The sequence below is a fragment of the Hyperolius riggenbachi genome, chromosome 7 (genome assembly GCF_040937935.1).
Source record: "Hyperolius riggenbachi isolate aHypRig1 chromosome 7, aHypRig1.pri, whole genome shotgun sequence".
Classification (NCBI taxonomy): domain Eukaryota; kingdom Metazoa; phylum Chordata; class Amphibia; order Anura; family Hyperoliidae; genus Hyperolius; species Hyperolius riggenbachi.
In genome coordinates, this window is record NC_090652.1 from 269,146,018 (window position 1) to 269,162,407 (window position 16,390).

A 16,390-nucleotide genomic window follows, 5' to 3' on the forward strand; every position below is an offset into this window, starting at 1 on the left:
TTTAAAACTGTTTTTAACCACTTTTAATGCGGCGAGGAGCGGCGAAATTGTGACAGAGGGTAATAGGAGATGTCCCCTAACGCACTGGTATGTTTACTTTTGAGCGATTTTAACAATACAGATTCTCTTTAAGTGTGCTGAAGTTTGCAATCAATCACTATTCATTCAAAATCCAATTGGGACGGGTTCAACCATCTTGGCGTATTGGGCTGCGATTGACTCGTGTAAGCTTAGCTTTAGCCTTACTGAGGTTTTTATAATGAGACCCTTGTGGGGATTTCTGTCCCCTTATAAGAAGTGCAATACGTTGACTATAGCACTCAGGCACCGTGCAGATGACTCCACAGACTCTGCATTGGTAATGTACACGTTACCTGCAGAATACTATAATTTATCTGCCTGAGTGTCTGTTCAGACGCAGAAATATGACATACTTGTCCTCCTCATGCGCACTTTTGAGTTTTATATACAAAAGCATGAAGAAGCTCTCGGAGGAACCGTCAGAGGGTTGTTTGTACAGTTTCCATAAGGTTGGAGAATCTCTCCTAGTGTAGAAAACAATTGTTACCTTCCTGTTCTCTCAAATTTCCATTTCCTCTGTGGAAAACACTGATGCTTTGTCTGCTGGCCCACATGATTGTGTTTATAGAGCCACTGCCCACTGTGACATCACGTCTGAGAAAGTGTGTGTATTGTGCAGGAAAAGTGGAGCAAAGCTTCAAAGGATTAAAGTGTACCTGTCATCCATCAGGTCTGCCTCCGTGGGATTCCTCCAGGGGGTTCAGAGTGAAACATTTATCCACTTGTTTCACCACTGCAGACTTACACGTTAATTAAGAAAGAATGTGAGGTATTTTAAAATTATATTGACTTTCTTTGTCTTCACCAGCTCAGAATTGCTGTAAAGGTAACCATTTACAAATATGCATAAGTCTTGAAGCATAAGAAAACTTTAAGCACTCCTACCAAAATACAGCTATGTGGAAAACTTTTGATACCCACCTCCCAAGATGGTTCCCTCTGGTCCTGGACTTCTTTTTTAAGGCAAGTCCCTTTGACCTTAGCTACTCTGCTAGGCTGGGGGTAGAGGTAAGGGTTAGGTTCAGAATGTGGATGAGGTTAGTGCTAGGCTGGGGGTAGGGTTAAGGGGTTAGGTAGGCCAGCAGACCTAATGGAACCCAAGAAATAGTTATAAGCACACATCTTTTGTCCTACTACTCAAAGCCTAGATGAATAGGCACTTTAGTATAGTGACACCCATTATACCTTATTTAACTGCTAATGAAGGCACTTTGGTCCTTCCATCAACAGGTTAATGAGATAGCTAGACTATATACACTGCATACTTCATTGCTTTCAGCCAGACCTGCGGCTGCTTCCACTGGCCAAAAAACTTTTTAGTACTGCAAACCGGGGAAATATGGGCTGTAACTATAGTGACGGGAGAAATGTTTGTATTATTACTATATGCAATACAATTCAAATCAGGAAAGTTCAGGTTCAATTCTCAGATTCCTGGATTTGCAGGCAAAGCAATCACATCCTTCTATAAGCACACAAAGGGCCCTGATGTAATGAGGCATCTACCAGAGATCTCAGAGTATCTCCAAGGGGGACGTCAAGTGATCCGGAAAACCTGGACTAGATTAATTAACAATTGTCTGCTATTAGGGGGATCGTATTTGCCAAACTCCCCTGGGTCTTATCAGAACATAGTCATGGTTGCTGAGAGGTCTGTGAATTATTAATATTTAGTATTTATACAGCGCCGACATCTTCTTCAGCGCTAGAGCACATTGTCTTGTCTGTAGTCTATAATTAAGATTTTGATTGGAGTTTCTTGTCTGAGCCCAAAATTATTTCACTGAAATACTGCAGCCATTAGTTCCCTGATGACCAGTCTCACAAACAGCGAACGCGATTTCCTATCTGAACTTTACCATACTAGTTACACGGCATTCATCAGTTTGAACTTAGCTAAAAAAAAAAGAGACAAATATGCTACTGCTGGGCTTTTAGGCATTGTAGGATTTAAACATTTCTGCCATGTGGTAAAGTATTTAGACTAAAACACTAAAATCTTCCACAAGGACTCTCTGTGTGCTGGTCCTTGTGGAAGATTTGAGTTGTGTCCAGCCTGGTGCTCTAGCTAGCAGACTGACCCTGCACCTCACTGTCACGAAAATCTTAAAATTTAAAATAGATGTAAACATATACAGATAAGAAGTACGTTTCTTCCAGAGTAAAATGAACCATAATTTACTTTTCTCCTATGTTGCTGTCACTTAGAGTAAGTAGTAGAAATCTGACAGAACCGACAGGCTTTGGACTAGCCCATCTCCTCATGGAGATTCTCAGGGTTTTCTTTATTTTCAAAAGCACTTAGTGAATGGCAGTTGCACCATTCAACTGCCAAAAAAGTGTGGAGCAAGCAGGGAGGCTGGCCAGCATCTTTTTACAAATCTTTTGATGAGAATCCCCTATGGTGAGATGGACTAGCCCAAAACCTGTTGGTAATGTTAGATTTCTACTATCTAATGTAAGTGACAGTCACGTAGGAGAAAAGTAATTTATGGCTCATTTTACTCTGGAAGAAGCGTGCTTCTTGCTTGTATGTGTTTACATGTATTTTAAGATTTAAGATTGTTGCGACAGTGGTCCTTTAAGTTGTAGGGGAGTGCGGCCTGGAAACCACACTTCATTACACAGACTAAAACACTCATCATGCTTTTCACCACAGAACACATATCGTTCTCAACATAGCTCTGCTTTTGCAATTTGCCTTCTATACCTCTCTATGTTCTGTCTTTCCTGACGGCTGTTCTGAATGTAAAACCATTGAAATGAGTCACTTATTGTTCTCTTCCTTCATCATATGTCTGGGAAAAGACTAAAAAGCCGTTATTAGTGGCGAGGAACAGGCCTGGGCAACCTGTGGCTCTCCGAATGCTGACAGGCCGCAATTCCCAGCAGCCGGGAGCTGGAGAGACATGTGACTTGATAATTGTGACTGAAAAAAAAAACAGTACGAGTGTCCAGCTTTAATTTATAGATTTGTGAGGAAAGTAGCTTGACGTTTTTTTCGCCAGATTGGGGGATGGTCTCCTGTCTGTCGGTGCAGCTGACAGAGTCAATTTGTGCAGATTAGAAGGAAAAGATAAGCAGCAGCTTTGTATCCTCATCATAGATGAAAACACAATATATTCTGCAAGCTGGCTGCTCGTTTTTTAAAGCATAGGTCTAAAAATGCCATCTTATCTCTTAGCAATTACAGAACCTTTAGGGCCTGTTCACATGTTGTGTTAAACGTGGCGGTTGCGGTGTTCATCGTTCAAGTGACGTCCATTCAAATGAATGGAAGAATTTTACTACGATGGCATTGGCTTTTCCTGTCGTTTGCATAAACGCTGCGCTTGACCCCGTTGTCTAGTTCTGTGTGCTACATGTCGCATCGAGGATAGGCTATGTTCCCCACTTCCATGTCTTGGGCTGGATTTCTGGAAATGCCACAAAGGCCCAGGCCTTGGGTGGCTGCAGCCCGAAGGGGGCACCTGAACATGAAAAAGGGGTTGCTACATATAAAAGGATCCTTAAAATAGGGAGCGACACATGAAAAAGAGTAAACTGTTGCCCAAGGGAGCTGTCCATTAAAGAGAGGGTCTGTAGTACATGGATGATGAGCACAGATAGTCTAGTATCTGGGTTCCTGAATGGGTACTTTATCTGCGACTTATTTGACATGATCTTATCAAGGAGAGCACAGACAGTTAAAACATAAGCTCAGTTTCTGAGTGCCTGCATAGATCTAGGGAAATATTTGGGTCTTGGGATGGTTTCATGGAGTTCACTGCAGAGTAGTTTGAAGTCCGAGCTATGTTTACTATCACACTTTCATTTTTGCTGTGTATTTAGCTCCCACACAGAGAAATGATGACCTTGTGAACTTTTCATTGCTGTCCTGCTATCAAGAGTGTTCTAAAGATTTCTACGCACACCTCACATGGAATAAAACCAAATCCTTTTTATTAAACCATCATGAAAAATAGCAAAAATAGGGCAGCATGCAAGCTGACGCGTTTCTGACCCTACCGGGTCCTTAGTCGTAGCTATTATGACATGCATCAGGCAGTCTTAAATACCTGGAGACCACATCCCCTATCCACCACACCTACACAGGTGATTTAGCATTCTTAAAGGGAAATACCCCAGGTGGAGAGTGAGCTCCAGTGTATTGCACAATTGTAAAAATACATATATATATATATATATATATATATATATATATATATATATATATATATAGGGACAGGCAAAAATGGCGCACAGCGCCAATAGTGTCAGAATGGCGCTGCACTTCAAACGATATTTATCGTTTTATATGTTTTTTTTTGCAGGGATCGGGCTGGAGGAGAGGCAGCGGCCGGGCAGTGGGCTGGCAGCGGGGGTCGGGCTGGAGGAGAGGTAGCGGGCTGGCAGCGGGGGTCGGGGCTGGAGGAGAGGCAGCGGGCAGTGGGCTGGCAGCGGGGGTCGGGCTGGAGAGGCAGCGGGGTGGAGGCAGTAGGATTAGGTAGCATGTGTATACATTACATTGTCCCGGCCCGGCGTTCGCTCCTCACTTCACAGCTTGCACGAGTCCTGCATCCAGCCAATCACCATGCGGAAACTGAAGCCGCATGGTGATTGGCTGGATGCAGGACTCGTGCAAGCTGTGAAGTGAGGAGCGAACGCCGGGCCGGGACAATGTAATGTATACACATGCTACCTAATCCTACTGCCTCCACCCCGCTGCCTCTCCAGCCCGACCCCCGCTGCCAGCCCACTGCCCGCTGCCTCTCCTCCAGCCCGACCCCCGCTGCCAGCCCGCTGCCTCTCCTCCAGCCCGACCCCCGCCTCTCCTCCTCCAATTTTTCAATGGCGCACTGTTCTGTTTTATAAAACGCTATTTACCGTTTTAATGTATTTACATTAAAACGGTAAATAGCGTTTTATGATCGGCAGAACGGTGCGCCATTTTTTACTCTGCGCCATTTTTGACTGGATGCATATATATATATATATATATATATATATATATATATATATATATATATATATATACATAAAATACATAAAAAAACATTACAGTAGGACCAACCTGTTATATTAGTTATTACAACCCCCCAAAAAAGGAGGAAGAAGGGAAGAGGGAGGAAAGGAGGGGAGGAGGGGAATGGGGAAGGGAAAGAAGAGCAAGGACTAATGAGGGGAGGGGGAAGGGGGCTACATCACTTTTTATAAATCTCAAGCCACCCCACGCATTGCATCACAACCTCCCAATGTGATCCATCACTACAGTCCAAAGGAGGGAGTTGCCCTTTTTGAATATGAATGGTAAACAGAGAAGCTAAGCTGCTCCTCAACATCATAGCAAGTACCGGAGAGACCCTTCCTCAGACCTATATGAGGTTCGAACAAATAGATTAACATCCCATCTGTGATTCAACCCCCTGGGTTCTCTAGTGCCCAAATTAGAGATCCATCTTACTTTATGTTCCAATAGTTTCTTTTCCAGATCCCCACCTCTACTGTCCAAATACACTCTCTCTAAGCCCTGGAAAGAAAAGTGACTCAAATCACCATCATGGCAGGAAGTGCTTAGCCACATTGGAGGGATTTAATGAGATACTGAAGTCTCCTAAAAATCATGTTTTTATTTAAAAACATGTGTTTAACATGTCTGCCCTACCTAAACTGCCGCATCTCCGCCTCTGAAATCTAACTAAATCCCCCAAACTCCCCCCTCCCTCTCCTCCGCAAAATCCACGACTTTCTTGGTCGTGGATTTTGCTGCTAGAAGAGGCAGAGCTATGAGCCGCAGCTCTGCCTCCTTACGCGTCAATCAGCTGCGTATCTCCGCCTCTCCCCCGCCCCTCTCAGTAAAGGAAGACTGAGAGGGGCGGGGGAGAGGCGGCGATCCGGCGCTGATAGACGCACTGAAAGGCAGAGCTGCGGCTCATAGCTCTGCCTCTCACTAAAGCGCTGCCCGGATTGCCCCCCGGGGAGTTAGGGGGGATTAAGTTAGATTACAGCGGCGGGGATGCGGTGGTTTAGGTAGGACAGTAATGTTAAACACATTTTTCAAATAAAAACAGGATTTTTAGGAGACTTCAGAGTCTCTTTAAACAATTAACATTGGCCGCACCACAATAATGCTCCTCAATCCTAGCCCTCAAGGGTCTAGTGGTGCAACCAACGTACTGCTTCCTACATGCATTGCAATTGATAAGGTATACTACACCTTTAGTGCCGCAATTAATGTATTGTTTAAGACCAATGGTTTTTCCATTACTGAAAGAAACAGCGGTATTGCCAGTGGAGTGCACCCTACAATACCTGCAAGTTCTCACCCCGCATCTGTAGGATCCCTGATACCTCAACCAAGTAGCCCCCTGATTGGGACTCTGATCCTCATACAAACTAGGGGACAGAGTGTCTCCCAGTGTAGGCGCTCGTTTACTAACGAACCTACAATTGCCCTTCACTAACAATGCTATCTCTGGATCTGCCTATAAAATAGGTGAATGGGTCTTTAGAATCTTAACCACGGACGGGTATTCCATGCTAAAAGCCGTGGAAAACGTGATGGTATTACCCCTCCATCCCCCGTTACCCGCGCATTGCGCGCATTGTTGGCCAGAAGTGCAGATCTCCCCTTCGCCAATACTTTGTCTTTAGATTTTTCAACATATTACTGGGAACACCCCCGTTGAAAAAGTCTCATCTCCGCTTCTTTGATCTTTATCAAGAGTTTTATGGCGTCAAATTAGTTTTCAAAAGAGCTGCCACTTTGCTCTGACTGCACAGATATAACACTTTATCAAACCTTAAAATGAAAAAATGAATATGGTAAAAAGGTAGCCCGTAATAAAAAGATGGCCCAGGCAGGTACTAAGTAGCATTGGTGCAACATGTTCACATTTTTATCTCATATGTCACATGTCACTTTAGGTACACTTTAAAGTGTACCGAAGCTGAACCTCAGGTACAAAAGACATACTTACCTAAGGAGGGAAGCCTCTGGATCCTATGGAGGCTTCCCACGCTGTCTTCCTGATTGAGGACCCCCGTAGGAACATTGAGCGTGTTCCCGTGGGTGCAGCACATATAAGCTCCAGAGGCGTAGCTAGGGTTTTCATCGCGCAGGGACAAAGACAGTTTTTGCACCCACACCTGGACAAAATGTGCATGGCCTCACATCACAATGTGGACGAGGTTATGGGTGAAGTCAAATGTACAAATGCTGTTTAGATAGCCAAATGGACTCCCTTCCCCGGTGCAGATAGCCAGATGTGCCACCATTCAAATAGCCAAATCTTCCTCCCTTTAGATAGCCAAATGTGCCCCCTTTAGATAGCCAGGTGTGCCCCCCTGTAGATAGCCAGATCTGCTCCCATATAGATGCCAAATGTGCCCCCCTTTAGATAGCCAGATGTGTGCCCCCCTTTATATAGCCAGATCTGCCCCACATATCCCATTTAGATAGTGAGGTGTGCCCCCCTATAAATTGCCAGTTGTGCCCCCCTTTAGATAGCGAGACGTGCCCTCCTTTTTCTGCTGCTGTTAACACTTCTGCACTCCTCTGCAGAAACAAAATTTATAAATTGGTTCAAAGCTGTGCAGAAGGGTTTGAATAAGGACAACAACTTTCTATATTGGTATGAGATTGATGATATATGAACTGTCTCAGCCACTCTAGCTGAACTTGTGAACTAAGAATTTACGATACCTCTGGGTCAATCCTAATACCAGGTCTGTGAGCAATGGAGTAAACAAGGATCCTTATCTTACCCCATTTAGATGGTCTGTTTGTATTAAGGCATCTTAATGACGTATTTATGCTTGAAAAAAATATCTGTTTTCCCTTTTGATGTTGCATGTATATAAGCTGTCTGTACCACCAGCTTGCAAACTAACAGGATGTAAACCTGACGAAGGCTGCAAGGCCGAAAGCTTGTTTATTCTTATTCATTTGTAGTTAGCCAATAAATGGTATCATCCTGATTTAAAACTTCTTGCTTTTACTGATGGCTAACACGGTACAATACCCTACTGCACTCCTCTGCAGAGGCAGGGAGAGAAGCATGGGCACTTCGGGCAGCCAGCGAGCCACTTCTCTCACACACGTGGGGTGCAACGTCCGTGCTGAGCCCCCTTACAGTGCTGTGCCCAGGGACATGTGTCCCCCCTTGCCCACCCATAGCTACTCCTCTGATGAGCTCATGCCAGAAAAGGAGCATGGCCCCAGTGTTAAATAGGGTACCAGAGAATGGTGGCTGAAGTGAGGAGGATCCAGGAAGCCTGTAGGATCCAGAGGCTTCCCTCATTTAGTATTACGGGAACCTTGGAAGAGAGCAGTGTTTCACATGATGGTGACTACAGATAATCCATCCATAGACACTTGGACCTGAAATAGCTATTTACAGATGGAACAACATCCCAGGTTGTGCAATCCACACGGCAAATCATCATCACACAGACTTACAGCAATTCTTTGACTTTCCAGCCAGTCTGCAGTCAGTGTGCTAATCTCGTGTCTGTCCTCAGACTCTCCACAAATGTGGCACTGTTGTTATTTAGTACCCTTGTAAACAGCATTCCTGTCCTGCCGAGATCATATTGATGCTAGAAAGAATTAGAATAAATGTAATTTCCGAGTAAATCTTCCATGGTCCCAGCCAAGATTTCAGAGAACAGCGGCGTGACATTTCGTTTTGATTTCCCGGTGCAGTGCTGGGATTTGGCCGTTGTTCAGTAAAGGCTAAATTAGGTCGCTCCAGCTCCAGTTATTGAACAGATAGCTGAGCACTGGTGTCCAGTCAGCGAGAAGCACTGAATTGTGAGGATCGTTCAGTATCTCCTGCTCTGGGCTTACAGCAGGACTGAGGGCTTTCCAGAGACCATTATACATACATGTGAAAGCAATCAACTTATGTTGATTACTTTAAGTATATGTTTTCCAAATCTGCCCCAGATTGCTCCCCTATCTGTAATGCAATTGTAAACTATTATACTACCAGGTTCGAAGTTTAACCAGGACATTACCTGTATAAACTTTGGATGTTCTTCCCATGTTTAAGTGGCTTTCCTCTGATCTATCCAGTGTCCTTCTACATCCCTTAAACATACTGGTAGATTGATAGAATGCCCCCCCCCCCCCCATTTATGTTTGTTTTTAGTACGTGTATCACTTTCACTTACATGCGTAGTCATGATGTGGAAGGGTGACTTTGGTTATCTGTGCGCAAGAGGTTGATTTGATGGGAGGGGCATGAACAGCACAATTTGGGCATGGTAGGGGCATGCTATGGTATGGCATGAGTTGTGAGGGGGCGTGGCAGGAACATGGAGGAAATGGGCTTGTGAACCAGGAATCACAGGGGGCCGAGCAGATTTAAGTTGTGGCACCAGCCTAGTCTACAAAGTTGGCAACCTTGTATTGTCTACAACAGGGCTTCCTAACCCTGTCCTCAAGTACCACCCACAGTGCATGTTTGGTGGAAATCCACAGAGGTAGTTAAACAGCTTTGCTGAGATACTAATTACCACACCTCAATGTTTGTTGTTTTCTGCAAAACATGCACTGTTGGTGGTAATTGAGGACAGGGTTGGAAAGCCCTGGCCTACAACACTTCTACCACTAGTTTAATACTATCCTAACCTCTACAGGTTTGCTTTAAGCCCAAGCCTGTGATATTAGAGCCCTCAAATCATCAGAGAAATATAAGAGAAGCAAAATAGAGTTAATTGTGTGCCCAAAATTTCACACCAAACTACACTGATATTATTGTGATGTGTCTGTAATAAAATCCGCTACCCTGTGACTTTTTTATGCAGCTGTCTGCTAAAATATATATATATAAATTTTGGATTGACAACTCTGCTTCCAGCTGTCATCATTTCTGCCGTTCAGGTTTCAGAATAAAACAATGATTCCGACTTTTATGTTACGGCAAGCAGGAATATTCTCTGAAAGGAGCTTTTTACACAGGAGGCTGTTTGAGAAATGAGGCCCTGTCTTCCTTCTCTGTCTCAGGCGACCATTTTGTAAGGATTTGCAGCATTCTCTTCCCTGCACTGAGTGAAATAGATGATTTCCTGATTCCATCTTTTTTCCTCTGTTATGATAATTAGTGAGAGAGAGAGAGAGAGAGAGTGGCTGGCCCTGGCAGCCATGCCGCTTCTCTATGGCCCGCGTTCCAGGGCTCGCTAACACATAGCAGATGTACTGTGATAATTTATGCTATGTTTTACGGCAGGGATGTTGGCTGACAAGTTAATAGTGTACCCTGAATGTATTGTTTTGCATATTAAAATGTATTATGTAGGCAATTAGATTTGTTTAACTCTTTCACAGTAAGAGGGGTGATATAGGGGTTTAAAGACTTTCCCAGGGCTTTTTTATTCTACTTTTTGGACCTTAGACCCACTAACAATTGCAAACACAAAGTGTTTGTAATTGCAATTTATTACATATTTTCAAAATCCATTTTCCTTGCAAGGTGAAGGAATGCGTTTTCCCCTGAATTCCTCCATTCACGGTTGCTCTCAAAATGCTACATGCAACACGTTGCCGATTTTTTACATATCACAAGCGCTGTAGTGGTATCCTCCTTATGGTGGAGTAGTGGTTAGTGCTCTCGCCTTGCAGTGCTGAGTCTCTGGTTCGAATCCCAGCCAGTGCACTATCTGTAGGGAGTTTGTATGCACTCACTTTGTCTGTGTGGGTTTCCTTCGGGCACTCCGGTTTCCTCCCACATCCCAAAAACATACAGATAAGTTAACTGGCTTCACCCTAAATTGTCCCTAAACTAGGATACATATACTACATGATACATACATAGACATATGATTATGGTAGGGATTACATTGTGAGCCCCTCTGAGGGACAGTTAAATGACATAACTTTATACTCTGTACAGCGCTGTGGAAGATGTCGGTGCTATATAAATACTAAACAATAATAATAGGGTTCCACAGTCCTAGCACGTAGCAAATCTCCACAATCAGCAAGCGCACAGAAATCGCTGCTTGCAGATCCCGGTCTTAACCACCCTGGCGTTCTGATTAAATCGCCAGGGTGGCTGCGGGAGGGTTTTTTTTAAATAAAAAAAAAACTATTTCATGCAGCCAACTGAAAGTTGGCTGCATGAAAGCCCACTAGAGGGCGCTCCGGAGGCGATCTTCCGATCGCCTCCGGCGCCCAGAATAAACAAGGAAGGCCGCAATGAGCGGCCTTCCTTGTTTTGCTTATATCGTCGCCATAGCGACGAGCGGAGTGACGTCATCGACGTCAGCCGACGTCCTGACGTCAGCCGCCTCCGATCCAGCCCTTAGCGCTGGCCGGAACTTTTTGTTCCGGCTACGCTGGGCTCAGGCGGCTGGGGGGACCCTCTTTCGCCGCTGCTCGCGGCGAATCGCCGCAGAGCGGCGGCGATCAGGCAGCACATGCGGCTGGCAAAGTGCCGGCTGCGTGTGCTGCTTTTTATTTCATTCAAATCGGCCCAGCAGGGCCTGAGCGGCAGCCGCTGGCGGTGTTGGACGAGCTGAGCTCGTCCAGACCGCTCAGCTGGTTAAAGGACCACTATGGCGAAAAAAAGTAGGCAGTTAAAAATTGACAGAACCGACAGGTTTTGGGCCAGTCCATCTCCTCATGGGGGATTCTCAGGCCCCGTTTCCACTATCGCGAATCCGCATGCGTCTTGCGTATGCGGATTCGCATAGACAATGTAAGTGAATGGGCCTGTTTCCACTTATGCGTCTGCGGGAGCGTTTTATTGTGCAGAGAAAATCTGCACGGAACACCCTGCAGAATTCGCCTGCATGTGGAATGCAGGCGAATCGCACACAATGTATTTAATAGGGAAATCACATGCGTTTTCCCCATGCGTTTTTTGCCGCGAATTCGCATGCGAATTCGCATAGGTACCAATGTAAATTCACACAGGCAGTGACATGGTTAAAATCGCATATACCCTCACCTATGCGAATTCGCATGCGAATTCGCGGCAAAAAACGCATGCGGAATCGCATCTGCATGCGATTTCATCAGCGGTGGAATCCAGGCGATTCCGCACCGCAATAGTGGAAACGAGCCCTCAGGGTTTTCTTTGTTTTAAACAGCATTTCGTGAACAGCAGTTGCAAAGTCTAAATGACAAAATAGTGTGCAAGTGAGTACGGAGGCTGGCTGTTATCTTACTATTTTGGCAGTTAAACTGCTTTTCAGGAAATGCTATTGAAAACAAAGAATCCCCCATGAGGAGATGGCCTGGCCAAAAACCTGTTGGTTCTGTCAGATTTTAATTGCCTACTTTTTTCGCAATAGTGGTCCTTTAAGGGCCTGTTCACACTGGTTTTTGATCAGCAAAGCGATGTGATTATTCTCACAGCAATGCTTGTGATTCTTATGGATCGCAAAAGCGTTGCATGTAACATTTTGGGCTTGATCACGATGTGAATCTCGTTTCTCGAGATTGTTGATTTTACGTGGATTCCCTAATGAAAGAAGCAAAAGACTTGCCTCCCTCAGTGCTCATTAAAGTGTTGGCAGCAGATTACAGTCCAGCCAGTCACTTTATGCTAGGTACACACAATGCAATTTTCTGACAGATTTACTGTCAGATCGATTATTTTCAACATGTCCGATCTGATTTCCGTTTAATTTCTGATCGATTTTCCATAGAAGTGAACAAAAAATCGATTGCAAAATCAGTCAGAAATCAGATTGGACATGTTGGAAATGATCGTTCTGACAGTAAATCTGCCAGAAAATCTCATCGTGTGTACCTAGCATTGGAGTTCCGTTATAAACAATGGGGTCTGGCTACCCTCTCATTCCTTTTTACAGCAGCAAAACCAGTTGCACAAAAAATTTGATTAAGGGACCGTTTCCACTACACGGGGTGTGATGCGATCACCGCACCGCAAGGAAAATGCAACTAATTCACCTCAATGGAGTAGTTTCCATTCACAGGAATTTACCTAGGCGATCCAGCATGATGAACACAGGGGAAAGTATGGATAGCATGCTGCAGGTTTCCGCAACACGCATCTGATGCCCCATTGCCGCTGATGGGATGCCGCATCTGGATATCCGGTCTGCAGCCGGAAGTGCTTGCTGTATGCGATGCGTCACGAAGGTCGCATCACATCCACAACGCTAGTGGAAACGGGCCCTAAGGCCTAGTGCACACCAGAGCGGTTCGGCTGCGGTTTGTTATCCGCTTGCGGGTGCGGATCTCCTAGGGTAATGTATCTCAATGGGCTGGTGCATACCAGAGCGGGAGGCGTTTTGCAGAAACGCATACTCCCGGGCTGCTGCAGATTTTGGATTGCAGAGGCGTTTCTGCCTCAATGTTAAGTATAGGAAAACCGCAAACCGCTCTGAAAAATGGCACTTCAGAGCGGTTTGCCAGGCGTTTTTTGTTACAGTAGCTGTTCAGTAACAGCTTTACTGTAACAATACATGAAATCTACTACACCAAAAACGCTTCACAAAACCGCAAAATGCTAGCTGAAACGCTGCAGAAAAAGAAGAAAAAGCGTTTCAAAATCTGCTAGCATTTTGCGGATCTGCTAGCAGGTTTTGGTGTGCACCAGGCCTTACTGATCAGAGGCAGCTTTGTTCCATGTTCTGAGATAACGTTAAATGAAGGGTGCGACAGGTCATGGAGATACGTGTGTCTGCCTTAACCTTGACTTAAAATACATACACAGTGTTCTCCCCAGAAATTTTTTTCCAGCCGGCTGGCATGAAAAAGTAGCCGGGCGGCATGAAAAAGTAGCCAGGTGGGGCGTGATGAGAGAATGCAGGGCTGGTGCTTCTCTGCAGAACTCTGCTTATAGCAGAGGAGGAAGTTAACCGATGACAGCCGGGTGCTCACCAAAACTAGCCGTGTGGAGCACCCGGCTAAAAGGGCCTGGGGAGAACACTGATACAGATTCACAAGCTTTAAGCTAGACTTGCTCCTTAATGCCTCGTGCACACAATGAGATGTTCTGGCAGAATTACTGCCAGATCGATTATTTCCATTTCCAACATGTCTGATCTGAATTTCGATCGATTTTCCGTTCACTTCTATGGAGAATCGATTGAGAAATTGATCGGAAATCAGATCGGACATGTTGGAAATAGTTGATCTGGCAGTAAATCTGCCAGAAAATCTCATTGTGTGTACCAGGCATAAGCTTGCTAAAACCAGACTGAAATATGATCTTCATATCACATATTCTGCGCTGGTCACCTGTTAGTTGTTCGCAAATCTGGATGCAGCGAAAAAAGTCTGTTGCATAGAGTGTAAACAGCAAGAGTCTCCCTGAAGATGTGTAGCTAGGCAGTTGAGAGGCGGTAGAAACAAGCTCACCTCTCTTAGTAAGGGTTTTATATATGGTCAGAAGGAAGGGGTCACCCAGGGGGTGATAAAACACTTTAAAAGCAGTAAAAACAAAAATAAGAGGTGGCCTACTCTAAAGACAACACCAATTATTGGAAAAAGACAAAAGTTTATTTTCACTATGGCAACGCGTTTCGTGAGCACATTCGGCCCACCCGGGCCAAACCTCATTGCGATATTAAACAGCCATGCATCATGTGCCTGACTATCAGAACATACAAGATTATACTGCATTTAATTGACCTGCTTACTGAGAGGCTATGGACAGAGCATGACCTCATTGTTTTTATATGCTTAATGTAGAAATCTATGCATGTGTACCACGATGGTGTACTACAATCAAAAACTTAAAGTTGTCTCTCTTCTCTTCCCATTGCAGTGCACTGCCAGAGTGATGTCACACAACTGACCACAAGCTATACGGTAAGTCCGCTTGTTTCCTCTTTACCGCTCATACGCTTGTACTCTTATCTGCTTTGTTTTCTTCTTTTATTGGTTTGCTATTTTAATATGCTGGGACCTGTTGTTTTAGAGCAGAGGTGTCAAACTCAAATACAAAGTGGGCCGAAATTGAACACTGGAACCTAGTCGCAGGCCAACCTCAATGTCTACTGGCCACCTTATAAAGTTCCCTGGTGTCTTATGGCCCCCCTCCAACCCCTATGCAGTTCCCTGGTGTCTAGTGGTCCTCCTCCCTCCACTATACAGTTCTCCGGTGTGTCTAGTGGTCCTCCTCCCTCTCCTATACAGTTCCCTGGTGTCTAGAGGCCCCCCCCCTCCCCTATACAGTTCCTAGTGTTTAGTGCTTTCCCTCTACCTCCCTATTATGGCTTTGAATTTCGAAGCTCAGATCAGTGTTGAATGTCTGGTTAGTGTAAATGTTCCCACTAACTGTACAGTTTTCAGTGAACAATCGTCCAAGCGATCAAATAAATGCAATCGGATTGGCAGAAAATAAACCTCATTGATGACACAAATTGATTGTGAGTGATTCTAAAGGTGATCGTTCCAACTCAAACACCCCCTCATTCAACACCCCCTAAAACTCAGGAACAAAGTATTGCCCCAACCAGTGGTGTAACTAAGGAGCTTGGGGCTTGTGTGCAAGTTTTACATGGGCCCCCAAGCACTCTATTGATATGAAGCCCCAAAACCTACCAAGGGCAGCTGCAGTGTCAGAGAGATGTAATCAGAGTAAGGAAACAGTGTGTTAGGGTTACCACTATGTAATGCACATAGAGAGGTGTTCATTACCAGTATAGCACCAATGCAAGGCTAATAAGATGGATAAAGGAGGGCCCTTGTGGACCCCTCTGGTCCATGGGTCCCAGTGCGGTCACAACCAATGCATCACCTATTGCTACGCCATTGGCCCCAACACAGGGCATGGTGCAAGCTAAGGCCTCGTTCACATCAGGGACGTTTCTGTGCACTTTCCACAGCGCACTGCCCTGTGCGATCAGCAAGGTATTCATTTTTCCATGTAACTAAATGTAGCTGGTTCACATCTATGCGCTGCGCTGAGCAGCGTTACAAAAACATAGTGTTGCATGCATTTCTGTGCGCTGAGCTGTAAAGCGCACAGCAATGCAAGTGAATGGGTCCGCTTTTTTAGCGCATAGAAGCGCGTACAAGCGCATAGAAGCGCATGCGTTTTTTACCCCTAATTGGAGAAAAAAATACATTTACATACAAAAACAAAGTTTTATTGACAACTGCTGCTGCTACAGTAAGCAAAACGTGCTTTAAAGAAGCGCAGCGCAATGCATAGAAACGCGGACTAAAGCGCGCACAAGCGCATGCGTTTTTTACCATGCGCTTTAACACGTTTTTCAGCGCAGCAGATGTGAACGAGGCCTAAGACTTTTGACTTTCCAACAATATGTAGATTATCAAGTAAATATTTTAAACGGGCAGTCAAATCTGGTAGATGGTATACTACGTAGGTACCGAATGCAC

The 16,390-nt window shown here is 44.9% G+C and overlaps 1 protein-coding gene across 3 annotated transcripts in view; it reads left to right on the plus strand.

Moving 5' to 3' along the window:
• LOC137525027 (uncharacterized) overlaps positions 1-16,390 on the plus strand; it is a 301,925-nt gene that overhangs the window by 213,738 nt on the left and 71,797 nt on the right. For all 3 annotated transcript variants that reach the window (XM_068245704.1, XM_068245703.1, XM_068245705.1), the window contains one exon: positions 14,811-14,854. In XM_068245704.1, the coding sequence (XP_068101805.1) occupies positions 14,811-14,854 (44 nt within the window). The remainder of the gene's footprint in view (positions 1-14,810; positions 14,855-16,390) is intronic.